A 27288-nucleotide genomic window follows, 5' to 3' on the forward strand; every position below is an offset into this window, starting at 1 on the left:
TTCGTCTCATGGATACGCATTCTCATTTTTGGGATGTAGAGAAGATATGCTCTTGATATTATTTGTTTGACTTGCCCGTTGTTTCTTCTTTCCTTTCTTTTCTTTTGTTTCTACATGCAAAAAGGGGAAACCAAACCAAACAGCACAACGCGAAGGCAGGGGGTAGAAGGAAACACATACACACAAAAAGAAAAGAAAAAGAAAAGGTAAAACTGAGGGGAAAACTAGAACGAGAAGAGGAAATTGACAGGGGGACGGAGGACGGTAGTGTGGGGGATGCTAAAAGTAGTCCCAAGTGAGCTGCAGTTTGGTGCTCTTGCTGTGAACGATGTCCCCGTGTACTGTCGCTTTAGTGTTGTGAACACGGACCCGATGGTTTCTTTGTCGGTGCAATTCACCGCAACGACGGTTCCTGCAGTCATTCGCTTTCAACTGTGGGATGACATGCTGCTTCTCGACGATGATGAGATTGACAGCGGTGGCGCACAGAAGGATCGCCAGAAACGGGGGACATTGTCCCTCTTTTACAGCGCCCTTTTTGAAGGTATCAGCGTTATTGACAGGCTTCTCCTGGGACCGCTAGAGAGCAGGGAGGTGGTGGCAATATTTCACGCGGATCCAGTGCAGTTTTCTACCGTCATGGTACAGGCACCGCCAGTGATGGTTAGCGGGGTGATTCAACTGACGGCGGCATCATTGCCGTCAGCCGTGACATCTTCGCCTTCGGACACGGACGCCAACAGAAAACACCATCACCAGCACAAAAACAGCAATAGTCATGGTAGCGGCAGCAGCAGCTTTGCCATGTTCAATTCCTCGTTGCATCTTGTGGATGAAAAGAAGGAATGCAATCCGCAAGCAAACAAAATTAGTCCCCACTCCACCTCAGGAGGTGCGAGTAAAACAGAAATGAGTAGCCATGGAGATGCAGCTGTGAATGAAAGCAGAACGAAGAGCGATGCGGGTGGGCGGCATGACCCGCAGACTTCTTCGTTGTCACTTCTTTTTTCCCGGTCCCCCACAGTGGCGGCCGTGCGATCCGAGACTGTCACACTCCCATTTAGTGCAAGCGTCTTTCTTTCTTTGCTCACCGTGTCGAGATCGGAGCTGCGGACTACAATGGCGCCGGGCAAAACGCACCTGATGGACTTTACCGTCACAAACGCCTCGTCACTGCCGCTTCCCTTTGTGATACGCTCGCAGACGATTCCGCAAAAAAACATGGAGTTTTCCCTTTACGAGGAAGATAAGTTTGAAGAGCCAAAGATTGGTCACACTCTTTGGCTCGATAGACATGCATCAATGAATTTTACTCTGATGGTACGAACTTCCGCGACTGCTCTGGCCGGCTGCACCAGAGGCATGCAGGAATACCGCGCAGTCCTACAGTGTGATAACCTCCGTGACGCCCGTAACTCTGAGCTGGTCTATGTTCACATCAATGTCGTCGCGGCAGAGTCTCAGACAGACCTTGTGAGCGTCACGGATCCGGTGCTTGATTTTGGTGAGGTATACCGTGGGACAAGGGTCATTCGTGAGTTGAACGTTTGCAACACGAGTCGTGAGAATGTGACCGTGCGACTGCTTGACTCCCGTCCAGATCACTGCGAGGGGGTCTTAAGTCTTGTACGGTCATGCAGCACCAATGGCAACGGCAATGAAAAGAATAACGCCAGTAGGACCAACACCAACAGCAACAATAGTAGTAATGACAAGAATAAGAATGAGGGGAATAACAGTAATGGTAACGAAAAGAACGACAATGTGGTCACCGTGGATGAGGTATTGATTGTTCCACAGAGGGGGAGTGTACCGGTGGGTGTCATGTACGTTCCCTCCACAGACCAGGAAAATAAGGCGACGTCGAGTCTCAATTTTGAGTTTGAGCTTGTCATCACGGGTGTTGGAGGCAGTGCGGCCGCTAATGCTGGCAGCGATATTAGTGGTAGACACCAACAGCGGTTGTTGATACGTAGTGTGGCAACCCTCTTTACGAGTACCATTGTTGCGTCACAGAAGAATATCAATTTTGGTGACTGTCAGGTGGGACAGAGCCGGCGTTGCACATTTGCCATTGAAAACCCCTCACCACTGCCCACAACGATATATGTTCAACTGCGCAGCAAGATTGTCTCCATTGAGGGTGTCCAGCCACGTGTATCAGCGGCGGGGGGTTGTGAAACACTCGAGGAGTTTTCCGTTGCTCCACGAAGCAGTTTACCCATTACTTTGCGCATAAACCCAAAGCGTGTCAACTCCACCTACCGCAAGCAACTCACCATTGTGAATGTGTCAAATCCTGCTGAGGACCGTATAATTGTGAACATAGAGGCAAACAACATGGCGCCATCCGAGACAAAGCTGCATGATGAGTTGTACACATGTGAAAGTAAGGCGCACTGTGACGATGGGAACGTTGACGGTGGCGGGCGTGGCGAGGATGGAACCTGTGCTTCTGGGCTTCGATCACTTACGAATGTTCCTCTTATTGTGGCGTATTCTCTGCAGTCCAAGGTGGAATACCCACTTGTGCTGCAGTTGAAGAGCTCGAGTACCGAGATTGAAACCTTCTTTTTGGAAGGCATGTCAGAAAATGAGTTTGAGGCCATTGCGGCGGAGTTGCGTGCCTATTGTTGCTATGGTTGCGAGGAGGTTGTAGAGCAGTTCTCTGTGGAGCGGGCGGAGGAGGTGCGGAACAGCGTTGTCAGTGCGCTGCAACATCACACCGTGGCGACGAGTAGCATCACTCTCGAGCCTCGTGGTGGTCGTACATTTTATGTGCGCATAGATCGCACGACTGGAGACGTGGATGCTGTGACGAAGGAAGACGGTATCAGCATTGCGGTGGAAGGGATTGAGGTGCCGCGGTTTGTGCGTCTGTCATATCGCCTCTGTAGAACTCGCTTTCAGCTGAATGGACAAAAAACGAAGAACTTTGGTGAGGTGAACATTGGCGAGCGCAGGACGACGAAACTCCCTATCGTGAATCAGTGCAACTCGCTTTTACTGTTGCAGCTGTCCAAGTCTCGCTCCGTCACTGCGGGTCACATTCGTATGGAGAACTCTGATAAAAAGTGCATCTACTGTCGCATCCGTCCATATGCCACTAAGGAGCTGGAGCTCTCCTTCTACCCGGGCATCAAGGGAAGCTTTGAGGAACGTATCCGGCTTACCAATGTGCTCGACCCATCCAATGAGGTTATTATGACAATGAAAGCAACAGTCACAAAGGCGGAAACGTTTGACGTCAGCCCCAATTCATGGAGTTTTGGTGTGGTGCCTGTGCCACTGCCGGTGCATACCTTGAAGCAGGTACAAGGAACAATTGTTGGTGGCGGTGGGAGCGGCACGGCCGTGAGTCGCGAAGACGGAATGCCACCGTCGGTGCGTATCGGTGCACGCTTCAGTGTGGTCAACACCAGCAACACCCGACGGGAACTGTGTTTGAAGCTTGACACCCCCGCAGTGGCTCAGACGGCGGGAGGTGGCGGTGTCGGCAGCAGTAATCCCGGCAGCGGCAATGCGAACAATAACGTTGTGGATGCCGGCATGAGCTTGGCAGACCGTTTCTTCAAATTTGATGGCGTCGATGTACGGATGCAGCTCGAGATGGAGCATGGTGGTGCGAGCTCCGGCTCCATCCGCAAGCTTGAGGAGAAGATTGAAAAACTTGAGCAGAAGTTGAAGATTTACCGCCGCAAGAATAAGATGGAAAAGGTGGTGGTGGCAATGCGACAAATTGAGTTGCTTCGATGCGCCCTCATGGGGAAAGAGGTTGACCCCAACACGACGTCGACATTGGGAGAGGCTGCTGAAGCTGCTGGTGGTGGTATTGTTGGTCCAAATGAGCTTTCAGAGAGTGAGGATGAAAAGATGCCAGTGAAGCCAAAGGCACGTCAGCTACAACATCCAGAACTGCTTTCTTTACTGCTCTGCGACGGCGTGGCGTTGCCGGAGATGAATGCGTGTGAATCAACTATTATAGTACTTACTCTCACATGTACACGGACGACGGAATGTATACCGCCTGCACAGAGCGGCACCATCACATTTTTGTTGTGCGAAACAAAAGACAAGGAGGCCAATCGCGTCATTCCTGTTGACATTACACTTGTACCTATGGAGGGTGAGGATGATGGGGAAGCCACCGCCGCATCTACGAGACCCACTGCAGGGTCAAAATTATTCTCTACCCCATCAACTCTGACAATAGATGGACTTGCTGCAGGGAATTCACCACCGCAGTCTGTAAATGACACATCTTTTTTAGCACCTGGTGCGGAGTTAGCAAATGCGTTGTCTCCCTTAAAGATGCCCGTCAAATTAGCAACTCCCGTACCAACACCATCTTTTTTCATTGAACCCGGTGAGGGTGTAGTGGCTACCAGTTTTATGCGCTGCCCAATGGCAATTTTTACCCACGCTATTGCATATGAAGCCTGTAAGTTTACCATTTTGTTACGTGCGACCGATGAGACAGCTTTTGTTGTACTGGACCCTCTCCGTTGCTGTGGCAATATTATCAACAGCAATTTGACCAACAATGGAACCAGCACTGTGAGTGGTGGGAATGCTGGGAATAGTAATAGTAATACTAGTAGTACTCATGTGAATAATGCCCCTGCTGCTGCAGGAGGAGGAGGAGGAATAGTTTCTTCCACTGCCGTGGTGCCTATAAAGACGTTGGATGCTCATTTCAAGTTTGTTCCACGCAATGGCGTGGTTCGTGCGTCCGAGTCCTTTAGTATTACAGTGGAATGTACACCAATGAGTGTTGTCCCTCAGCGTTACTTCATACCCGTCAAGAAATTGCAACACCCCTCGGATATCACATATTTTGCACTGGAGATGAATCCCATGGTGGATGAGGATCTCCTGCAAGTGTCACCCAGAGAGATTTTACTACGGGATATTGTAATGCCGTGCGACGAGAGTCGGCTTGAGGTGCAGTCATTTGTTGTATGCAGTCGCTTTACGATGCCGCACGCTTTGCTTATTCGTTCGAACCGCCCATTACTTGTGTCACTTTTTGAGGACGCGAAGTGTACTATCCCCCTTGTGAGCCCCGTACACCGGGTGTTTTTGCACGAGAAGCTTCGTATTTACGTTCGCTTCCGACCGAGTGAACGTTCATGGCGGCATAAAAGTCGTCTTGTGACTGCCGGCATTCTTGTTGAGGCCATTGCTTCTGAAATGGGCCGTGAGACACAGGGCTGCTACAGCGTTTTGGCACAGACCACACTGCGTCTTTCAGCGCATGTCGGCAGTGGAGAAGTGCTGCTGCGGGAGAACTTCATTGACCTCGGTGCTGTTCCACCGCACTGCCGCCTCGCACACACGAGTTTCACTCTTAGCAATCCATCGGACCGCTTCGAGGTGCGGCTGCGGGTGATGGCGAGTCTAACGCTCACACAGGTGGAAACGCCCGAGCTGAAACTTTCGCCGGGGGCCGAGGTGCAGGTGCCGGTCTCCCTGCAACTTGCCACTCCCGGGCTTCTGCAGGAGTCACTCACAGTGTTTAATTTGAGTTGCAGGCAGAAGCCTCTGCCGATTGGACTCTCCATACTGCGACTTGATGAGGCGATATCCGCCACGGTTGCAGAGAAGGGAGATGAGCTACAGAAGCAGCAACAGCAAAAAGCAGAGGAACAGTGTGCGGCTAGAAGGCTGAGAGAGGTCCCCATGCAGCCGCATTTCGAAAGTACCGATGAGGCGGTTGTTGTGGTACTTCCCACGGCTGCCGTCGTGCTCGGTGAGGACGCCGTGCTGCGCTTACACGGCCCCGTAACGACCGCCACGATGCATATGACAAATCACAGCACACGGGACATAATCCTTGTTGCGAAGGGCACTGCACCACTTGTACTTGGTCTTCCACGGTCCTCCTCACCCGTGGAGGAGGTGGCGTCACCTTCGACGTTAACATCGCATGTGTACTCGCGTGGTCGCGTGCGTTTGGATGCACGTCAGACGCAGGCAGTTACGTGGACACTGACATCACTGCCAAATCTGACAGTGCAACAGATTCAATGCATTCTGCGACACGAGGTACTGACAATTGAGCAAACGGCACAAGTGTACGTGGCGCAGATTATTGACGAGGTCGTGGGATTTAACTACAATGCCATGCTTTTCCCCATGAAGCGATCGTTGCCAGCCGTGGGACAGTGCGTACTACTGCCGAGGTTTTGTCTCACATTTGCGATGAGTGAAGGGCGTGTGGAGACACCGCTCATTGATCTTGGCGTTGTGAGCATTGGAAGGAGCAACTCCACCAGTGATACCGACACCACCGCTCCAAAAGAGGGGGATACGGACCACCACCATCACCACTCAGGGCACGGAACACCAAAAAGAGCCAGAAACAGCGCCACCACCACCGCCACCGTGAATTCCAATCCCGCGCGGTGGAAATCCAGCGATCATCGTGGCAGCGGCACACAAGTGGTTATACATTTGACAAATCTTTCACCCATCCTGCCGCTATGTCTTAGCATTGAGTGCGAGCCAACAGTGCGCTTTGCCAGCAATCATATTGTCGTGCCACCACTGCAGACCCACTCGGTGGAGGCGTTCCTCGTGGTGAAACTCATTCGGACCCAGGGACCATTTCGCTTTGCTGTTTATTTTGTGAATGAGCTCAACCCCGAGAATGACATGGTTGCGTATGTGACAGGGCAGTACTATTGGAAGGCGTTTGACCTTTCTTGTGATGGGGTGATGAATATCGCACAGGAATCCCTTTCTATGGAGGCATTGCGTGTGACGGAGACCTCTACCACCACCGATATTCTCTCCGAGAGTAAAATTGTCATGACGCCGGTTGAGCCGAATGTCGAGGTGGTTCTAGGCGTGACTGAGAACCCCAAACTGGAGGGGCTTATTCAGTTGCAGGTGTTACAGTACGACGCCGCAGCGCCGCTGCAGAAAATTGTTTTTGGGCAAACGAAACACGCCTCGGCGAACAAGGCCGGTTCCCTACCTCCCCTTGTCCTCAACAACATCAACAAAATGAACAGTACTAACATCAACAACAACAGTTTTGGTGGCCCGGGCGTAGTGACTACGACGGACGCCGCGGTGATCTCCAGCACGTCATTTTCAGCCGCTGCCATTGCGGCAGCAGCATCGGCTGTTAATTCCAATACAGGCGGTGGGAGCGGTATGGGCGGCAACACGAACAATGGCTTGAACAATGCTTCCATTGGTGGGGCCTCCAGCGTTAACACTATGAATACTTCTTTGGTTACCGCCGTCACGAATTCTTCTCCTTCTCCGGCTGCAGCTGCAGCTGGGACGGCTGCTTCCACTGTTGCGTCTGTGCCTGCGCTAACGAAGGCTGATGAACTTGTGACGGGGGTGCCTTCCCGGCAGAAGGAGCAGCACCCCTTTCGGTTGCGCTGTCTGCTGATGAGGGAGGACTTTGCTGCCCTGTCCGCCGCCTTCTATGGGCAACGCAAGATAAAAAATGCAGACATCATTCGTGAGCGGCAGGCCTTGACATTTGAAAAGCTCGCTGACCTGGAGCGGCGGCGGGTCACAGGGTCCCCCAGCATGTGGCTTGGCACATTACAGTTTTCCAACTCATTGACCGGGGCGGATGAGGAGGTGCAGGTGTTCAGCACATTAGGCGCATTTCAGACATTTACCGTTCCTTTGAGAATCACACTGACACCGCAAATCGCATCGACGGTGTCTGCGGCAGCTCCAACAAGAATAGGAGGGGTGGGAGGGGCTGAGACGAACCGGATGCATTATGGGGCGGAGACTGTGTACACGGGCGAGTTGGTTGTATCCAACCCATGTTCGCAGCACACTGTGGTACTCTCCATCACACCCCTGCGGGACAAGGCATATCAGGACACTGTGGCTTTCTCCTGCATTCAACTCCACGAGATGCCGACACCGCAAAGCGAAGGGCTGAAATTGCCGAGTACGCCGCGTGGCAACATATCCATGACAGGGGAGAAGAAGCACACAGTCACAAATGCTGCCGATCCCACGGCTGGTTTTTTTTTTCCGCCGCCTCCTCGTACCACCACTGCGACAACTGCAGCAGTCACGGTTCTTACATCAGAGGTACCGAATACGGGCGAGACAACAACAACGCTTCTGTCGATTTTGCCGCAGTCAGTGCAACGTGTACGGATATTGATGCGTGTGGATGCAAGCCGACATCAGCCAAGTGTGGAGCAGGCTGTGGCGCTTGTACTACTTGATGAAAGTGTTCCATGTAGTGTGGCGACAGTACGCATTGTTCTTGCCCCACTGGATGAGATGGCACAACAGCAACATAAACAGGAGCAACTCTTTTTACAATCATCAGGATCACGTGTGGAGGCCAGGGTGGCTGCTGCTGGTTCTGCTGATGGTGGTGGCTGTGAAGGTCTTCTGGAGGGTACTGTGGGTGTTGATAGGTCGACGATGACCACCACCACCGCTATGAGGAGTGCATCGCCAACCAGGGCGGCCACGACTTCTGGTATGGGGAATATTAATGCCGCTGGTGGAATTGCAGCGTTAGGGCATGCCTATTGGGCGTCATCATCTCCATCATCGTCATATTTGTGTGTGCTCAGTTTACATGGCGATTGCCAGGCTGTAGCTGGATGCCAGGGGACGTACACATGTCGTTTTACTTACGCAAAGGATTCACCCCCGCCGACAGGTATTACCATCCGTAATAACCTCAGTGATACGGTGGTGGATTACAGCGTTACCATTTTGTCGCAAGGGCCACAACCTTGGTTACTTCTACCTAGTGCCACGGCAGTACTCGAACCAGGGAAGGCCCAACCATTGCGTCTGAACATCCTTTCAACAGGGGCGGGCTCGTTCAGTGGATATGTGGGCATTAGCACCAGTGCTGCTCCAGGGGAGATGCTGTTGCTGCAGCTTACAGCCGAGGTGTTTCTGCCTACAGCGGGAGAGGGTCTCTTTGAGATAGTTGCGCCCAATGGCCAGCGGATGTCTACAAACGCCGAGCGTAGCGTATTTATTGGTCGTCTTTTTGGAGCAGGCACGCACCGCGCATATGTAGCGTTTGAGATTGTGAACCGCGCGAATATTCCACTTGAGTTTCCTGTATCCGTCGTGAAACCATTCCGCATGGAGTTCAATAACACTCCAGATGAAGGGGATGATCTCAGCTCCGCCACTACTACTAGCACCAATACGATTGCCGCCACTGCCAGCGCCAAGACGAATGCCGGCGGTATACTCAATAGTGGCATTGGACGGACCTCATCGCAGGATGTGGAGGGAGCAGAAGATGATGATGGCAAACAACAAATTGGTGTTGATGCTCGCCCGGAGTGTGATGTGCGGTTGCTGGTTTGCCATTTACACAACGTTCCGGAGATGCGAGGACAACGACGTTTTGTCGTGGATCCCAAGTCGCGTGTGAATGTGTCATTCCTCCTCGTATGTGACCGACTGTCACTTCCAAGTGGTGTCACCGTGTCGGGGGAGGCGGAGGTGGTTTTGAAGTGCAAGCAGGCCCGCGATGCACGGTTTGTCTTAAAGGCACGTTTTCAAGTCTGCGGATCTTCAATGGTGTCGCCGAGACAACTATTTTTTGCGGCAGCGGAGGATTACACTGTGACAATTCCCGTGAAGAACCTCCGCTCGCGCGAGATCCGTGTCACATTCCGCACGGCATCCCCTATCCTCGACGTGCTGCCGGGGCAAGGCAGAGAAAAGGACGGGAAGGATGAGGAGGAAATGGAGGTGGACGGGCAGCCGCAACCGCAACCGCAGCCGCAGCCGGGTGAAAACCATACAAATCTTCTCGTTATTCCAGGAGGTGGGTCCGCGACGGTCCGTGTGCGACTAGACGTTGCTCGTGTGGCCGCCATGTTGTCGTGGGGCGCATCTGGCGACATGGCCGCTGTCCTCCCTGTGCTCTACGATCACGGTCTGCTGCTTAATGCCCAGAACCCCAGTGAACGTGTGCGAGTGGAGTTGTGTTACGTGCCGCCCAATGCTTTTCTGCCGGCTACGCCCTTTTCTATTGCTGTTGCCGCCGCTGCGCAGCCGATCGCGAAGTCCCTGAAAGTCGGTCGTCGGCAGATCAGTGAGCAGAGGCTTTTTAACTTTGTGCGGTCCTTCTGGCGGGTGCTGTTGGAGGCCGCGGATGCTTTTCTGCCGGAGTTCCAGTACTACACGGCCCAGCGGGGAATCGAGGCCACCGACGCCACACGTGAGGCAACGTCTCATATCATCAGTGCCACTGCCGGTGCAAATTCCAACAGCACCTCCATCGTCAATGCGAGCAGCAGCAATCATCATAACCATAGTAACAATCGAGTGAGCCACACCACGGCTGGTGCAATTGCAGATTACCGGCCAGCGCTGTGTTCCCTGCTTGTGGATCTCACCTGGTTGGTGGAGGAGCTGGTGCATTACTCCGTCCTGCTGAGTAATTCACGTTCAATTGAGGCGTACGGCGTTTTTCTCACGGCGGCTGTCACAAATCACCCGCTGATGCGTGCATGGCGGCGGCACAAGGCGAATCTACCAAACACACGCACTTTCGCCATCTTTGGGCAGTACTGGGAGACCATCGACGCGCTACCGTGTCTGACGCCATCCTCCGACTAAGACAATACCTGCTCTCTTTTGCATACATGCAGTCAATCGCTATTTAAATGAAACCCCATATTATTATTATTATTATTATTTAGATGATGATGATGACGGCTGGCTTTTGATGAGGAAAAAGAAAAAGAGGAATGAAGGATGCTTGCGTTTATCCATCACTTCTCCAAATAGCGGGGGCAGCAGAACATTTGAAGCTGAAGTTGGGAAGATTGGAATAGGGTGGCGTCCCGGTTGATAATATTGACAATGATGGCATGTATACAGGTACAATGTGTGTAGGTGTGTATGTGTGTATCTATTTTTTTTTTTTTTACTTTCTTTGTTCTTTCCGCCCTTCTCCTCTCCCCCGTCCCTCAGCACATTCCCCTGTTTATGTGTTACCTCGCTCTTCGTATGCAAGCAGGGCAAAGCGAGAAGACGCGGCGCCCCCTCATTTCTCTTTTTTTTCTTTTTTCACCAGTAATGCGTGGATCATTGCCGGCATTTATCTGCTGGTAGAGGAGGAGTGTGGGGGGTTAGGGGAGGGAGGGAGCGGCGGTACACGTTGACGCCTTCATTACCAGTGCACGCACTCACCCTTTCGCTTTCCTTTCTTTTTTTTTTCTATAACCACACATACGTACACAGGCACACACGCAAAGATTTACCTGAGGCCGCCATGTGACGTTTTCCATGCGTTCATACATACGTGTGTACATTGGCATGTGAAGCTGAGTTTCATATTATCTCTTTCTGTCTCCCTTTTTTTTTTTTTTTGTGTGTGTGTTTGTGCGTGTTTTTTTCCTGTTGAAATCGCGTTGCGTTGTTTCCATAAGGCCATTTGGTGGTCATGTGAATAGATAAATCCCATAACACCTGCAAGAATGCGTGAAATGAAATAAATTTCCATCTGCTTAATTGTTTGTTTTTCCTTCTCCTTTGTTTATATATATATATAAATAAATGTATGCATGTGTACACTCATTTATTGTTTCTCCCTTCCTCTTTTTTAAATTTATTATCGTTTTTTTTTCTTTTTTTTGGGAGGGTTTCAGAAGCAGCAACAAAGGGGGGGGGCGCAGGCGGCTTGTGCGTAGAGGGTGGTGGAGGGGGGAGGGAACATCTTATCGTCCAACAACTTACAACAATTAACACGCATCCCACCACCACTACCACTACCGCCTTTCTGCTGCGCACATTTCCGCAAGTCACGATTCAAAGTAAACACGATTTTTATTTATTTTATTTTATTTCTGTTCCATCAGAAATAACCTCCTTTTTTAACATAAAAAACAAACTGACATTTAACGATCCGAAAATAACGAAACAAAAAAAAAAACTAAAAACAAGAAAAGAAAAACAAAAAACAAAAAAGGTAACAAATAATCAAAACAAAACGAAAAACAAAAACGAAACAAAAAACTGGAAAAAATTAACAGCGAATCAACGGGAATTACCGCTACACACAAAAACGAGAAGAAGCAGGCAGCGAAAAAAGCGGGTGGAGGGGAGGGAAACGGCTCACAAGCCCGCACAAACGCAAAAGAAATGTACCTGCAGATGGTGCTCGTTGCCCTTTGCATCACGTCCGCAATTTTCCCCAGCCAAGTGGATGCAGATACGCCCAATGAAACAGAGAGGGAAGAAAGGCGTAGCCGTAACCGATCCATTTCGAGCCCTCCTTTCTTACCACCAAGTTTGGGCAACACGTTCAACGACCCTTCGCTTCTCTTTATGACGGAGGAAATGGAACTGCCACCGGATATAAAAAGAACGAGAAGGCGCACAAGAGCTCGCCGCCCCTACCCTCCAAGCAGAAGACGAGGCCCGCCTGTCCCGCATCCATTTATTACATTTTCTGTGACGGTGACGCCTAGCCGGACGGCTGTACCCGATAGGACAACTTCCAGGACGGTGACGCCTAGCCGGACGGCTGTGCCCGATAGGACGACTTCCAGGACGGTGACGCCTAGCCGGACGGCTGTGCCCGATAGGACGACTTCCAGGACGGTGACGCCTAGCCGGACGGCTGTGCCCGATAAGACGACTTCCAGGACGGTGACGCCTAGCCGGACGGCTGTGCCCGATAGGACGACTTCCAGGACGGTGACGCCTAGCCGGACGGCTGTGCCCGATAGGACGACTTCCAGGACGGTGACGCCTAGCCGGACGGCTGTGCCCGATAAGACGACTTCCAGGACGGTGACGCCTAGCCGGACGGCTGTGCCCGATAGGACGACTTCCAGGACGGTGACGCCTAGCCGGACGGCTGTGCCCGATAAGACGACTTCCAGGACGGTGACGCCTAGCCGGACGGCTGTGCCCGATAGGACGACTTTTCGAACTTCCTCTTTGACTTTGTCTCCGTCTAGTAGTAATTTGATTTTGTTTTGTCCGGAAAACGTGTCGCTGGTGCCATGGCCGTCAGTTCAGGTTGGGGTTGTTAATGTTCGTGAGGGTTTTCGATTGCTTGGAACGCTTGGTGGCCAATGGAAGTTGCTGCCTTGGGAGTGGGGTTCACCCAAGCTTGGAAATGAGCAGGTTATTTTGAACGCAAGTATACTGAAAGTTTCTTGTCGTGAGCGGAGGTTGGGCAGGATGAGCCGAAGAGGTTGCACCCATTTTCTCTCGTTGATTCGGGGTGGCGTGCAAGTAGTGCGGGATGAGTTGGGGCTTTTTCAGCTTAGTTTTTCACCTATTAAAGATTTTTATATTAACGTGAATGAGGCCATTGAGTTTTCGGCACCAGTGGATGAGGTTTTGGGTTGCCGCATGCCGCCGCCTTCGCTTTCGGATCATGCGCAACGGTATTATTTGCTGCGTGGTGGGGAAAGAAAGGTTCCATTGTACCCGCTCATATCTGTTGCTGTGTCATCTGTAACGCAACCCGTGTATGCAGGCGGCACAGGTGAGGCTGGCAGAGTTACCGCAATGTTCTCGCTGCTGGGCGCACCCTTTGGTGTACCGGGTATTAACTACGTGACAGTGTTAAGTATGATGCACTGCACGCCTGATGCAACTCGTCGTGCGTTGGGGTATTATCGCAGCATTTCTGTGGCGACGATCGAGGACTCTTTCTACGGTGTGATGATAGGCAACCTCATTATTACCTGTGGCGTGCTGTTGGTGCATTTTTTGGTGATTCTGTCGTTGAAGTGGAAAGGCAAAGGTTCATGGACGAGGACGGCGGAACGCTGCTTTTTTCCTGGCATTCCGTTACTTTTTCTTGTGAATCTGTTTGTGGGGACCTCCTTTGCGTCAATGCAGGGGCTTTCATCCAAGGTAGGGTCTACGCTGGTGCTGAGCATCGTCATGCTTCTGCTGTTTGTCGGCGGCCTCATTGTGGTCCTTTGTGTGTCGATGGCGAAGGCACGATTGACATTTTATCCCATTCTGTCTTTGGAGGGCACTACTCTGCTGAGCAAAAACTCGTGTATGTCAATGTTGGCTGCTGGATGGTTGTTGCGCGTGGGCGGCTTTTGGCTACCGGCTACGGTGGCAAATGGCTTTTTCCTGCTGTTGATGAATCTGCGTCGGTCCCGCGTAGTGTGGGTAACGTTGTGGCTGTGGGCGCCCTTGGTTGTTGCTGTGTTTGCGGCACTTCCGGCGCAGACAGCCGCTGGTTGTATCGCTATTCATGTTGTGCTTATTTTATGTCACTTAATTTTTTTTGGGGCCGTTGCGGTGTTCCGTCCGCTCATCTCGCCGCTGGATAACGGCTACTATCTCCTTGTGGTGCTTGTGAGCGTGTGGCTTCTCGCTGCCGACATCGAACTCCTCCTGCATCCCGACAATGAACCTGCTCTGTTTGCCGCTTGCACTGCTGCCATTGTTGCTATCGTCGCGTTCTTTGTGTACATCGTTCTGAAGACGCTGCAGGTGATTGCGTTTGCCAGAAGGAAATGGGCGGGTGCGGATGTACGGGGTGCCGCAGGGACGCGTTATAGAGAGCCGAATCAAACCGCACTGTTTAATTTGCCCACAGGGGGGCAGAAGCAACCGGAAATGTCGCCATCCTCATCTTCCACGGCGACACCTGCTGCCGGACCTCCGTTGGTGGTACCGCATGTGCAGAATTTGGTAGAGCGTACCGTGGGTGGCGACCCGCGCGACCGCGTTCTTCCCGGCCAACAGCTTTCAACAGTTTTGTTGAATGAGTTGACGACAGACAACGCGGTTGTCGCTCTTGAGTTCGCCCGACCGGTCGTTCCACTGCGTGATACTCGTACGGGTGGTGCGACGCAACGTGCGGCGTTCCCTCGATGGTCATCGTTTGGCTCCCTATCGTTAGACTCGTTGGAGTCGATTGACCTCGACGTTTGGAGCGTCGGCGGCGGGAGAGGCGGGGGAGGAGGACCCGTTTAAGTTGTGGGCATGTCAGACGCGCTGCGTTGCTTTTCTATTTTTATATTTATTTTTCTGTATTTCTTGGACCTGGACGTTTTTTTTTTTTTTTTTTGATGTTTTTTTTGATGGTGTACTATTTTTTTCTTTTTTCTTTTTTTGTTTTTTGTGTGTTTGTTTGTTGAGACGTTCCGGTGGGTTGAATAGGAGGGGACATGAGGGGGGAGATGGGAGGGCGCAGCAAAAAAAAAAAAAAAAAAAAAGAAAAAAAGAAAAAAAGGAAGAAACTAATAATAATGAAATACAAATTATTTTTTTTTTTTCTTTTTCCTCTTCTTCTGTATTTATTTATTTATTTATTTATTTATTATTTTTTGCTTTGCTTTGCTGGATCCTTTCGCCCTCTTTTGGCTGGTCGGCAATGTATTCACCGCTGAATTCATTATCTACTCACTCACAGCCCTTTTTTTTTTTTTTCGCTCCCTCTCCCTCTCCCTCTCTACACACACACACACACACACACACACACACACAGCCTCTCCCTCTCCCTCTCTGTGTGTGTGTGTGTGTGTGTAAATGCGGATTTATTTATTTATTTTTTATTTGGTGCGGGATAAATATAAGGGTGATGTTTTATCAAAATACACACACAAACACACACCAAAGGAAAAAAAAAAAAAAAAAAGCATCTCCCTTTTTGTTTTGTTTTCCTGTATTCCCTCCCCGCATGCATACACACACACACACACAGAGAGAGAGAGAGAGAGAGAGAAGGAGAGGGAGAAAGAGCATACAAATATATAAATATCGGCATATATATATTTATAGCGTCACTCTTTTTTTTTTTTTAATGGTATATGCATATGCATATATATATATATGTATCTTTATGTATTTATGTATATTGCCCTTTTTTAATTTTTTTTTTCTGTGCGTGACGGCTATTTTTTCTTTTTTTCTTTTTTTTTTTAGCTTCTGACATTGCTTCGCTGCATTTATTTATTTTCCCTTCTTTTTCTCTCTCTCTTTTTTTTTTTTTTTTTTTTTTTGTTTCATGCTCTTTCAGGTCGTCCGCAATTAACACACACGCACACGGGCATATGTGTGCCTGCACAAACACAGAAATACATCTATACATCTATATATATGCGTATGTATGTATGTGTACAATTGGCACTGTGTCATGCTTGCCGTATGTTCCCCCTTTAGCGTCGGAGTTTTTTCTTCTTTTTTTTTTTTTTTTCTCTCTCTCTTCTTTTCCTCTTTTCATTGCGTGACTGTCGTCATGGGCGGTACACAAATGTGCCACCTACCCACACAACGCACAATACACCCGTCTTTCCAGAACCAAGCAACCAACCAACCAAGCAAAGACACACAGCTAAGCAAATATGGCGAAGGGCAAGAAGAGCGGCGAGGCGAAGGGGACGCAGAAGCGCCAGAAGAAGATCCTGCGCGAGAACGTCCGTGGAATCACCCGCGGGTCCATCCGCCGCCTGGCGCGCCGTGGCGGCGTGAAGCGCATCTCCGGCGTCATGTACGACGAGGTGCGTGGCGTGATCAAGAAGTTCGTGGAGGGCGTCGTGCGCGACGCCACGGCGTACACGGAGTACTCCCGCAAGAAGACCGTCACGGCCGTGGACGTCGTGAACGCGCTGCGCAAGCGCGGCAAGATCCTGTACGGCTACGAGTGACTCGGGGAGCAGCGGAATTGTGCGCCGCACCCCCGCCCTTTTCCTCATCCTCGCAACGGGTGCAGCGTTCACTTGTCTCGTCACGCCCATTTGCCAATTCTTTTTTTTTTTCTTTTCTTTTTTTTTTTTTTTTGAGGCAAAGTGGCTCCTTTGGGGGCACACGAATGAGACACCGCGTGTAGGAAAGGGGTTGGGGGATTTAAAACTGAGGGGGAATTTTTCTTTTTTTTATATGAAAAGAAAATAAAATTGAAGGAAAATAAGTGAACTCTTGCTGGGCCCTCATGCGTCTCTTCCTCCTCGCGTGTGTGCATGTATTGTACGTGTTGTATTTTATGTGGTGCGTGAAGACTTGCTTTTTTTTTTTTTTTTGTGTGTGTGTGTGTTTGTGTGTTTCTCGTTGTTTCTTCATTTAACTGATTGTTTTGAAAAAATAGTGAGCGAAAAGATGAAAGACACAAAAAAAAAAAAAAAAAGAAGAAGAGGAAAGAAAAAAAAAAGGGAAAGGAAAGTAAAAACTTTATTTTTATTTATTAAGTTTCCTCTAGTCGAATGCAAGTGAGTTATTGCACGTCTGCTGCATGCAGCATAGGGATTTATTTCTGCATGCATCCGCCTTTTTGTGTGTGTGTTTGTGTGGGAGAAAAAGTAAAGAATGAAAAAAGAGAAAAAAAGTGTAAGCGATGCATGCGGAGGAAGTCAGTGAGGAACGATTCTGCAAGGATGCCTCCACCCCCCACCCCCTTCTCTATTTATTTTATTCTTCCTTATTGTGGTGCATGTTTGCTCTTACATGTCATGGACTTTTCTGCTTTCTTTTTTTTTCCTCCTTTTTTTTTTTTTGCTTTGCTGCCTAAAATACTGGGACCGTGGCTGCTGACACATACACACATACACATATACACATATATAGAGGCATTGAGACATATTTTGCCTCGGTGTGTGGTGCCAACAGGTTTGAAAGGCAGGTAGACGTGAGATAGAGAGAGCAAGAGACATTTTTCTCTCTCTCTCTCTATCTCTCTTTTTTTTTTTTTGTGTGTGTGTGTGTCTATAAATATTTTATACCTTTTATTGTTATTAGTATTATCACTATTATTCCTAGTACTATTACTACTACTTGCTATCAATATTACTATTACTGCTACCACGGCTAAGGCTGTTATTATTTGTGTACGTTGGAAGCATAGTACGCGGGATCGGCGTTGGGTTTGGTGTAGGCAGCTGACCACGTAAACAAACGTCTGCAAATCGTTGTGTAGGCTTTTGTATTATATATATAATATATATACGTGTGCCCATGGTCGACACGGCTATTGCCTGTCTAGATCAACAACAGGACCTCGTGTCCCCAAAACAAGGGGATTCGCGGGAGGCGAAAGGCAAAATGGTGACTGGTACCCGAAAGGATGTGAGGGAGGCCAGAGACGTGTCCGTCGAGGAAGGTCAGCGGTCGGCGCTGTTGCGGCCGGGAGCGGAAGCGTCTTCACGGAACGCAACTGTTGCGGCTGTGAGGTGTGATGTCATGGCTTTACCACAGCGTGCGGCGGGGGCGATGATGTTGGTGAAAAAGGCGCAGACATTGACCACAGCGCCGGTGGAGTGTACCGTTCCGGGGCTATTGAGTGAGATGTTGTCTTCGCCCAAATTGGGTTTCGTAGCTGTCAGCGATGAACACAAAGACATTCAGAGTGGGGATGGCGAGGGGAATGTGAACCGACATGTGAATGTTAGGAGAAATGGTGAAAACAACTTTACCACCACGTCGGCGGTGGATGATCACTTCTGCCGCAGCAATGTCTACGGGGACGACAGCAGAAACTCTAGCAGCAACGAGTATGTCAGTAGTCATCCTCAAAGGGAGGGTGCTGGCTGCTGCGGCGATGGCGGTGGTGCCGTGAATGTTGCGTCGCCGTATTCATTCTCACTGCAGTCCCTGTCACAAGTCTCCCCACATGTGGATGGTGATAGCAATAGCAGCAGGTTCAGCAGAAGCGGCAATGACGACATTCTTACTAGTGGTACAAGCGCGAATAATTACGGCGATGCTAAGGTTCCGATGAATTGTCTTGGCATCCTGTCAAATGGGATATCGAAACAAGAGGAATTTTTAGGGCAAGGGCCGCGCTCGCAGCGCAAGGTAACAGACACAATAACGCGTCGTGGTCACGAGGGTGGTTCCCACCGGCCGGCTGCGAGTCCCACGTGGATGGAGACGGGATTGTCGTCGGGGCAGAAAGAACTCGTCTCGGGTGTTGCGGCCACGGCAAGGCAGGATGTGAGGATTTCGCCGAAGAAGCATACGACATCGACAGGCGGGCGGCCCTGTGAAGAGGGGACAAAATATCTGAAGCATTCACCGCCGCTTCTTATCGCAGCGGAGTTGACGATGCCGCCATGCATGCAGACCGCTTCCGCGATTCCCACGGACGACGTCGAGCAAGCGAAGGGAACAGTGGGTCTAGAAACACATCTCTTCGGTGAGACGAATGAGGAGACGATTTCCATGAATAGTTTAACGGCGCTCCCGATTTACGCACCCTCGGCCGCGCCGTTGAGTCCATGGCTCACCAGTGCGGCGGAGGCCAGTGCCCATTCGCGACCGTTTTCTTCCACCGCTGCGCCTCTGCCGAGGCGTCCGACATTGCCCAGAAGCAGCGGCCGTGGTGTTCAGCAAAGTCCGTTGCGATTCAAGCGAGTTTTTTCCCCAGAGGTTCTTTTTGCCACGGAGGATAGTTCCCAGAGAAGCATTTTAGACTCCTTTCATCAACGGGATGTGGAAAGGGGGCAGTCCCCTTTGCGCAGGATGTCGTTGTCGCCATTGTACACCCCACAGGATGACAACCCGCTGCGACACGAAGATAAATGCTCGACGGGAAGTACGAGTCCCACCGCTGACTCTGTCAACCGGTCCCACGATGGAAATGAAGTAGGATTTCGTGAGAACTCCTTTGCTTGTGGAGACTCCCGTAGGCGTACATCTGTAGGCGATACGGATGGCGTTTATGAATCCCCCGTGATGGTTTGTCTCCGTGAGGAGACCACATACGATTTGAGTGAAGCGGAGGGTGATCATGTGAGAGGAGGTGCAAGTGATGACAAAGACATCGAGGCTGGACAGCAATGGCTGCAGATACCAGTCCTGTTTTATCTGGTCTTCAACCTTATCAAACTGCATGAGGCGGGGGAATATAGAACGCAGCGGGAACGGGAGAGGGAGTTGTCTGAAATAATTGACGACTCATCTACACCATTGGTTGCGCGGCGATCCTCCATGACTTTAAGTGCCTCGTTGCAAGATGTTTACACCCAACTCTCGCACACGCTATTAGAGGTAAGTGGTGTGCTCCTGCAGCCACGTCTCACTGTTTGGTCTGACGCCATCCTTCGAGAGTCCGTTGCAGAGGTTGTGGAGGGCTGGAAAAAGGGCGGACCCCACAGTCAAGAATTTGAGAGTGCGTCCCTTCGCCTGCTAAGGGTCGTATCGGCGGATCGGTGCGGAAAAGTCAAACCGACCGTACTCTATCGCGTCTGGGAATTTATTGGCGCGGGTGAGCATTGTCGACATGTCGTTATCGGTATTTTTATTACCGTATTTATTTTACTTGCGTCTCTTTTGTCAATTGCCTTCCTTGGAGGTGATCAAACCGTCGCACGTACCGTTTTGGTGGCATGGACATTCATCATTGTGTTGCTCTCCGCGGGTGTATGTTTATTATTAGTCGATCACAATGCCGTGGCGGAGGAGGTTCGGGATTTTTACTTTTCACAACTGCTGAGCCGTGTGGCAGCGGCGATGCGTGATGTCGATGGGAGCCGTGACGACGACACCAATCCCAACGCTAGGAACATTAGTTTTATGGGCTTTGGGACCCAAGGCTCTCGGTTTCATGAGAATGGATGGAATTTTGGAGGGCTAGGCATTAAGGGACATGGGATGGATGAGGATGCGATCGGTAGGCACAACGGCATAGGCAGCCTTGGCACAGCCTCTTCACGTGGCGGTCAGGGCTCTTCGAATCGACATCCTCTCATGATATCCACTGCGGTAGGCAGCAGCCGCCCCGAGATTCGAGTCGTTCAGTCATTTAGAGGTAACGTGGAGAAAGACGAGGATTGCGTTGTAGGAAACGAGGCGCATGGCGACGAATCAGCATGGGATGGATGCTGGGAATGGGGAGAAGGCATTCATCATCCGCAGCCTCATGAGCGGGATGATCCGCATGGGGAGAATCCGCAGTCTGAGGATCCCCTCTACGACGTCCCCTCCTCCCCTCAGGAGGAGGCGATGCTGAAGGAGGATCGCTACAACTCACTTCTCATGAGTCGCGTCAACTTTGAGCAGACGCAGTTCGCAGAGGAGCAAATGAAGGAGCTGCTGCTGCAAAAACACCTTGGCGTAGGCTCTCAGGACACTCCGCGTCCAAACGTGGAAGATGCAGGAACGTCTCCAGTGCCGTCTGATGTGGCGATAGCGGCGCTCCCAGGCGGGACGCATGAGTCTTCCTCTGGGGGATCCTACGGTTTTGTTTCGCTCCCTGTCAACTCCATTACTTCTGCTTCTGCTTCTGGTGGTGGTGGTGGTTCCAATGGGAGCGTTTCGCCAAAATCTCGTTCTATCGTGCCCGTTCCCACGCGGATGACGCGGGATAATCTTGTGAACAGCGGTCTCGATGCAATTGCCATCACGGCTCTTGTGTACTGCCGCGGCCATGCCGTTACGGAAAATATCTTTAGTAAACTGTGGAACCGCAATTTTCTTATTCTTCAGCGCACGAGCCTTGAGGCTTTGGATGCAGCCTTTCGTCGTGGTTCAGAGAGGTTCAAGGTGTTTCTGTTGCATGCACCGGATTTAGATGCGGGGCAGCTTCAACTGGCACTCTCATGGTTGCGGCAGGAACGGCGCTCCGTCTTTTTCTTTGCATCTGCCCTCGGTACAATGGCAAAGGAGGTGCCCTACGCATTTCGTCTTGAGCTTCCGCTCACAAAACGGGATGTGGAGAATCTTCTGCTCTCTGGCATTGGTGTCGACGAGGAAATGAATAATGTGAGTATCTTTCGCTCGTCCAAGAAGTTTAAAGTGCCACCGTATACACTGGGCCGACGCCTGGGATGTGGTGCATACAGCAACGTGTTTGAGGTTGAGATGGAACTGACAGGCGCGCATTGTGCCGTGAAACGTATTTATTTGCGTGGAGATCGCGAGGCGGAGGCAGATGAGGCGGATAGTCAACTGAAGGAGATTGCAAGGGAGGTGGGAATCATGAGCTCACTGAGTCACCCAAACATTGTGCAGTACCTCTTTTGCGAAAGGGATGACAACTGTGTCTCGATATTTATGGAGTTATGCTCCGGTGGGTCATTAAGTGAACTCATTGCGAGTGGCGGCCTGCAACACGCGGATGAAATCAAACGTGTTCTGCGTGATGTAATCAGTGCCGTGGCGTATCTTCATGGCAAGCACATTGTGCACCGTGACCTCAAGCCGGAGAATGTCCTCTTCCGTTTGGGCCGCGCCAAAGTGAGTGACTTTGGGACGGCCGTATTTAAGCGCGGTGGGTTGACAAATGTGAAGGGGACATTCGCATACATGGCGCCGGAGGTGTTGCTTGGGGAGAAATACGGCAAGGCCTGCGACGTGTGGTCGTTTGGCTGTATTGCGGCAGATGCGCTCTCTGTCCCGCTCGGCCACAGATCTCTTGGTCTGCCGGAGCTGTGCGATCACTACCGACGCATGTCGCTTGACGAGACACTTGAATTTGACTGTGATGAACCCACCGTGCGGGAGTTCCTGCAGCGTTGCCTGCGGCGGGACCCAAAGAAGCGGTCCTCCGTGGAGGAGCTTCTCGCCCACCCAATGCTGCGGGAGGAAGACGAAACGGCGCTGCAGCAGTGGCTCACGATGTCCGCAGAGCGACGGCGGACACAACAGGTAGAGGAATTGAGAAAAGGCTCGAATTTCACCCGCACAAAAATTCGGACGAGGTCGACGAGTGCCATTTCCCTGCGGTCGGCGGATGTGCTAGGCGCATATTACTCGCCGTATCAGACCCCACTCAGCCCTTCCTTTTCTTAGCGGGGACCGCAGCCACGGCTATTCCCTTCCGTCCCTTTCCTCCTTTTCTTTCTTAGTGTATGTTTGCATTTATTATCATTGTTTTTTCTTTTTTCTTCTTTTTCCCCTTCACGGAAGGGCCCTAGCGGAGTGCGGAAACGACGGACGCACGCGGTGGGGATTGGAGGAGGAGGAGGTTTCAGTCATGTGAGAAGAATAAACAGAACGAAAAGCAGGTGCGGGGCGGGTGGGGAGGAGAAGTGTATTTATTTATCTTCCCACATAAAAACGCACGCACATACATGCATGCATTTATTGTACGAAAATGCGGGTGTTGAAGGCAGATTTGAAAAACAAAACAAAACAAACAAAAGGAGTAACTTAGAGTGAGCGAGTGAGTGGATGTGTATAAGGGCAGGGGGGAGAATGCCTGCTGTGGATAAATGAATGTGTATAAGAATAGGTGATTTCTTTGTTTCCTTTTTTTTTCCCTTTCCGTTGCCCTAGCTTTACTATTATTATTATTATTGTTATTATTGTTATTGTTTGCCTGTTTTCTTTTATATTTCCGTTCAATGCGTGTGTGGGTGCTTTTGTGTGTTTGTGTGTCAATGTTGCTGTGGCCCACTTTTTTTTTTCTTTGACCTCTCACATCCATGAGGTTTTGCTTTGAACGAGAGGTCCCTGGCGCGGCTGTGGCAGGAGGGTGGAGTTTGCCGGCGATGGGGTCCCCTCTCGACATGAAAGCGGCGGCCTGGCGCAGCTCGACGCAGACGACGCCTCAAACATCACCGCAGCAGCAGCGGCGGCGGCGGCTACCACAACAGCAACAGGGGACACCGGACATGGAGGGATTGTTTTCGCTCTCGTCGGAGATCCGTGAACGAGGAAAGGGCCTACGGTTCGCGCCAACAACGTTGGGGACGCAGCGGAGGTTAACTAATTCAATGAAACCGGCAGCAGAAACGACAACAACAGCAACGACAACCGCAGCCGCACCGTCGGTTTCATCCACCGCCGCGGTGCCGTCGCGGTCGACGCCTCATTTTCTTCCACTGCATGACCGGCCGGCATTCCTCGCCGAGTTGCTTCACCGCACGGTCTTCGTGTATGGCTTTCACACCGTGGAGGAGTGTCGTGCGCTGCTGCAGCTCCTGCAGGCAAAATGCGGCCCTATCGCCGGCGCCTTTCGTACCGCCAACCACACACGCGACGGGAATGACACATCGTCGTGGTCCTACAACGCTGCTGCTGGTGGCGTCGGCGGGTGCGTGGTCATTTGTGTGGCCTTCTACCGCGCCGACAGTGCCTGCATGGCGCTGCGCCTTGACAACACCGCCCAAGTATTTCAGAAGCGTTTTGTGGTGGAGAGCGCCACCCAACTCCAGCATCTTTCGAGAAGTTATACATCCATGCCGGTGTCCTCCGCCAATTCCATGCGTGCCACCCTGGAGTTGCCACAGCACGAGCGGCTGTGGCTGCTTCTTTTCTCAACGACCGTCGGGGCGGCAAAGATTGACTGGCAGGCGGCCGCCGCCGCTGTGGGGCGTGGCGAAGCGCTGCTGTTGACATCTGCCCTGTTCCCCGCGAGGCTCGATAAAGGTGTCGATGATACTACCACCAGTGTGGGGTTTCTCACCAATCGCGATACCGCGAGTGCGAGTCGATATCGCACGCATCTCGGTTTCAAACCCACCGCGGCTGGGAGGGACGCTGAAGTCGGCAGCAGCAGCAGCAGCAGCGGTGGCGGCGGTGGTGGGGATGTGACGCGTACGTTTGATCTCGCGATGAACCCCACGGGATCCTCAACGTCCACAACTCCAACAACACCTGCGGCATCCGCCATGTCATCCACCACAGCCGCTGCAACACTAGACACCACTGGGTGCGCCGCAGACGCTCTTGGTCGCTCCAACACATTGCAGCAGCAGTACTACACCACGCGTTACGAGTCTTCAAATATTCCGTTCTTCTCATTGGTGTCACGACTTTCGTCATTGGTGATGAATCGCATGAATCACGGCAGTTCAGGCGGCTTGTCTGGAACAGGAACCCCGTACAGTGAGGCGTACCTCCCCGCTCCACTTCGTCAACGCGTGGACCGCGCAGAAGGCCGATACCACGATACGACCTCTGCTCCTGGAGCAACCACCGGCAAAAGGACAGCTGCACCAGGCGGGGTGGGTGAAACGGGTGATACGTTCGGTTCTGGCGAGCATGCCACAGGGGTGACGTACATTCCACGTATGAGATCCATCGGCGACTATTTCATCGCCACCCTGCCGTTTGCCGCACCATTACTCACGCAGCTTTTCCGTGCCAGTGCCGATGACAGGCACCTGACCGCGGGCGGTGGGAATGATGGTGTCGGTATTGGTGGGGCTTATGGTGGCGACGGTGACGATAACATCGGCACCGCGGGGGAGCTGCTGAGTGGCGGGGGCACTGGACGTTACGAGGGACACTCGCTCCACACCACAGGGTTTGCGTCGCTACGACAGAAGCGCCCTCGTTACATGGATGATGGTGAGGTTGATGGGAGGAATTTACGTGGCATGGGTGGTGGGTTCGCATCGCTTCAGCCGGAAATATTGACAGCCTCGTTTCCGTCCACCGCAGCCGCCTCCGCTGCCACGAGTAGGCGGCTCATGTCGTTTGTGCCCGCAGCGGCAAGGCAAAACACCCCGCACAGCCTCGGTGGGGAGGCGGGTGTTGGCGCCCCGTCAACATCTTCTGCCAGCACCACCTCCTCGATGTTGCCATTTGCCAACATCCACTCGGCGGCCAGCAATGACGCCGTGCGGGCGTATGTGACAGAACGCGTTCGCCTTCGATCTCTTCCACCTCGAGGCGTTGATGGCATCCCACCACCACCAGCACCATTCTCGTCGTCGTCGCTGTCGGCAACAATAACGAAAAGAGCGCAGGGAGCATCACAAGAGGCACGACCAGCGCCTAGTTCTGCCTTGCAGGAGCTAACATCCTCCTTTGAATTGAGCCGTTTGTTCCGCCATGCCCGTTCATTCTACGAGCGTTTCCGGTGATTTCCCAAGGAGTGGGCGAATATGATGTGATAACGGTGTGGGTGGAATGACTCGAGTTCTCAAGAATACATACTTTAGATATATCTTGTTGTTTTCCCGCTGCCACTGCCCATGTTTATATATGTGCACATTGCAGTAAGAGGATAAGGGCGGAGGAGACAACAAACACACGAAACGAAGAAGTACGAAAGAAAAAGAAGGAAAGAAATAAAGAAAGAAAGAAAGAAAGAAAGAGAGAGAGAGAGAGAGAGAGAGAGAGAGAGAGGAGACAAGTAAAGAAAAAAGAGAAAAACAAGACACAAACACGCACAAGTTCCGCACAATTGAGTCCAGAGTAACAGAGAATTATCAGACGAATAGACACACGGGAGGATGGAAAGAAAAAGAACAGGAAGTGTATTTGTATTATTTATACATGGAGGCAAAGGGGAGGGGAGGGGAGGGCGGGGCTACATCGTAGATTTTTTTATTTGCATTGCGTGTAGTCAATTTATACACATCGGTGTAAATGTTGTAACGGTACCTGTTGGGTGCAATGTAAATGTATAAATAAATATAAATATATAAATATATGCATGTGATGCTGTCACAGAGGGAGCGGAGGGAAACGTCTTCCTCACTTTTTGTGTGGCACACGACACATCCTTCCCCATTCCCCTCCCTCCCTTTCCATCCTTCACGACGAACTTCATAAAAATGCTCGACAATAAGAAGCAGGAATCATTACCCCCTCCTTTTTTAATCGTACCCACTGTGGCACGACCGACTGCTGTGGTTTATTGTGAAGAGACATCTTCTCTTTCTTTTTTGTATGTATGAATGTTTCTTGTGTGATGCATTTGTCTAGTTATTTTCTTTTTCCCCTCCTCTTTCTCTCTCTCTCTCTGTGTGTGTGTGGACCCGTAATTCTCGCGTGCATCTTTGGGCCATCACACATAAAATAAATAAAATATATATTTTATATCCAACGCTTAGGATAATAGTAGTAATCACCATCAGGAGAATAACAAACAAAACAAAAAAAAAGGAGAAAAGGGAAATGCCCAACGTCATTGTAAACTGCACGTTTAACCCACCGGCGTTCTCCATCACTGGCACGCAGTTGCGCCAGGAGACCCTCGACAGCCTTGAAAAGGCCCTCCCACAATGCACAACGACGAGCCAAAACAGCATGGGCGCCGCGAATGGCAACGCACCAAAGTTTATGCTCGTCAACAGTCAGCCGAACACGTGGCGCATGTCGATTGGGCAGCACTATTGCGATCAGCGCGGTCGTTGCGTTGTCTTCTCGACGATTATCAGCACCCTTCAAACGGAGGGGTGGGCGCTGCGCACCACGGACTCACACGAGTCGGACAACGGGAAGGACATCACACGCCTCTTCTTCTGGCGCTCAGGCTAATAAGAAGAAGAAGGAAGAGGAGGAGGAGGAGGAGGCGGAAAAAAAAAAGGGGGGGGGGGGGAAGACAATGGATGTAAATATATTCATAAACATCTACTTATCTATAACTGGATCTTTATATATATATATATATATATATGCATCTACAATGTAATGTGTTTGAGGACA

General features: G+C 51.1%; 6 protein-coding genes across 6 annotated transcripts, besides 45 other annotated features; all 6 read left to right on the forward strand.

Annotated features, from left to right (window-relative positions):
- Positions 1 to 1281: part of a sequence feature (areas merged during assembly that could not be assigned to a particular haplotype. This can correspond to areas where the two haplotypes were merged or to regions with more than two copies in the genome that were merged during assembly.) that runs on past the window's edge.
- Positions 277 to 10602, forward strand: Tc00.1047053508739.40 (hypothetical protein, conserved; the record flags this gene model as incomplete). Its single annotated transcript, XM_810832.1, has 1 exon — positions 277 to 10602. The coding sequence occupies one exon, from the start codon at positions 277 to 279 to the stop codon at positions 10600 to 10602; it is 10326 nt and encodes a 3441-aa protein (XP_815925.1).
- Positions 1282 to 4922: a sequence feature (heterozygous, non-Esmeraldo-like haplotype).
- Positions 4923 to 4999: a sequence feature (haploid, Esmeraldo-like haplotype).
- Positions 5000 to 5686: a sequence feature (areas merged during assembly that could not be assigned to a particular haplotype. This can correspond to areas where the two haplotypes were merged or to regions with more than two copies in the genome that were merged during assembly.).
- Positions 5687 to 10314: a sequence feature (heterozygous, non-Esmeraldo-like haplotype).
- Positions 6996 to 7039: a microsatellite.
- Positions 10315 to 10963: a sequence feature (areas merged during assembly that could not be assigned to a particular haplotype. This can correspond to areas where the two haplotypes were merged or to regions with more than two copies in the genome that were merged during assembly.).
- Positions 10661 to 10682: a microsatellite.
- Positions 10964 to 13631: a sequence feature (heterozygous, non-Esmeraldo-like haplotype).
- Positions 11524 to 11546: a sequence feature (AT_rich).
- Positions 11811 to 11834: a sequence feature (AT_rich).
- Positions 11906 to 12002: a microsatellite.
- Tc00.1047053508739.50 (uncharacterized protein) lies at positions 12130 to 14946 on the forward strand (the record flags this gene model as incomplete). The annotated part of the gene is made up of 1 exon (XM_810833.1): positions 12130 to 14946. One exon carries the CDS (start codon positions 12130 to 12132, stop codon positions 14944 to 14946), a length of 2817 nt encoding a protein of 938 aa, XP_815926.1.
- Positions 13632 to 13708: a sequence feature (areas merged during assembly that could not be assigned to a particular haplotype. This can correspond to areas where the two haplotypes were merged or to regions with more than two copies in the genome that were merged during assembly.).
- Positions 13709 to 14477: a sequence feature (heterozygous, Esmeraldo-like haplotype).
- Positions 14478 to 14501: a sequence feature (areas merged during assembly that could not be assigned to a particular haplotype. This can correspond to areas where the two haplotypes were merged or to regions with more than two copies in the genome that were merged during assembly.).
- Positions 14502 to 17818: a sequence feature (heterozygous, non-Esmeraldo-like haplotype).
- Positions 15023 to 15093: a sequence feature (T-rich).
- Positions 15168 to 15212: a microsatellite.
- Positions 15214 to 15248: a sequence feature (AT_rich).
- Positions 15267 to 15294: a microsatellite.
- Positions 15405 to 15425: a microsatellite.
- Positions 15427 to 15459: a microsatellite.
- Positions 15479 to 15499: a microsatellite.
- Positions 15508 to 15530: a sequence feature (AT_rich).
- Positions 15675 to 15714: a microsatellite.
- Positions 15780 to 15830: a microsatellite.
- Positions 15870 to 15895: a microsatellite.
- Positions 15920 to 15978: a sequence feature (T-rich).
- Positions 16143 to 16192: a sequence feature (T-rich).
- On the forward strand, positions 16317 to 16619 carry Tc00.1047053508739.60 (histone H4, putative; the record flags this gene model as incomplete). Its single annotated transcript, XM_810834.1, has 1 exon — positions 16317 to 16619. One exon carries the CDS (start codon positions 16317 to 16319, stop codon positions 16617 to 16619), a length of 303 nt encoding a protein of 100 aa, XP_815927.1.
- Positions 16717 to 16752: a microsatellite.
- Positions 17079 to 17137: a sequence feature (A-rich).
- Positions 17424 to 17467: a sequence feature (T-rich).
- Positions 17618 to 17656: a repeat region.
- Positions 17711 to 17770: a microsatellite.
- Positions 17819 to 24091: a sequence feature (areas merged during assembly that could not be assigned to a particular haplotype. This can correspond to areas where the two haplotypes were merged or to regions with more than two copies in the genome that were merged during assembly.).
- Positions 17889 to 17910: a sequence feature (AT_rich).
- On the forward strand, positions 17920 to 22695 carry Tc00.1047053508739.70 (protein kinase, putative; the record flags this gene model as incomplete). The annotated part of the gene is made up of 1 exon (XM_810835.1): positions 17920 to 22695. One exon carries the CDS (start codon positions 17920 to 17922, stop codon positions 22693 to 22695), a length of 4776 nt encoding a protein of 1591 aa, XP_815928.1.
- Positions 23184 to 23221: a microsatellite.
- Positions 23622 to 25718, forward strand: Tc00.1047053508739.80 (hypothetical protein, conserved; the record flags this gene model as incomplete). The annotated part of the gene is made up of 1 exon (XM_810836.1): positions 23622 to 25718. The coding sequence occupies one exon, from the start codon at positions 23622 to 23624 to the stop codon at positions 25716 to 25718; it is 2097 nt and encodes a 698-aa protein (XP_815929.1).
- Positions 24092 to 24900: a sequence feature (haploid, Esmeraldo-like haplotype).
- Positions 24397 to 24416: a microsatellite.
- Positions 24901 to 27288: a sequence feature (heterozygous, non-Esmeraldo-like haplotype).
- Positions 25905 to 26010: a sequence feature (GA-rich).
- Positions 26263 to 26291: a sequence feature (AT_rich).
- Positions 26654 to 26682: a sequence feature (AT_rich).
- Positions 26758 to 27120, forward strand: Tc00.1047053508739.90 (hypothetical protein, conserved; the record flags this gene model as incomplete). The annotated part of the gene is made up of 1 exon (XM_810837.1): positions 26758 to 27120. The coding sequence occupies one exon, from the start codon at positions 26758 to 26760 to the stop codon at positions 27118 to 27120; it is 363 nt and encodes a 120-aa protein (XP_815930.1).
- Positions 27123 to 27159: a microsatellite.
- Positions 27237 to 27259: a microsatellite.

This window comes from Trypanosoma cruzi, genomic scaffold (genome assembly GCF_000209065.1).
Source record: "Trypanosoma cruzi strain CL Brener 1047053517035 genomic scaffold, whole genome shotgun sequence".
Lineage (NCBI taxonomy): Eukaryota > Euglenozoa > Kinetoplastea > Trypanosomatida > Trypanosomatidae > Trypanosoma > Trypanosoma cruzi.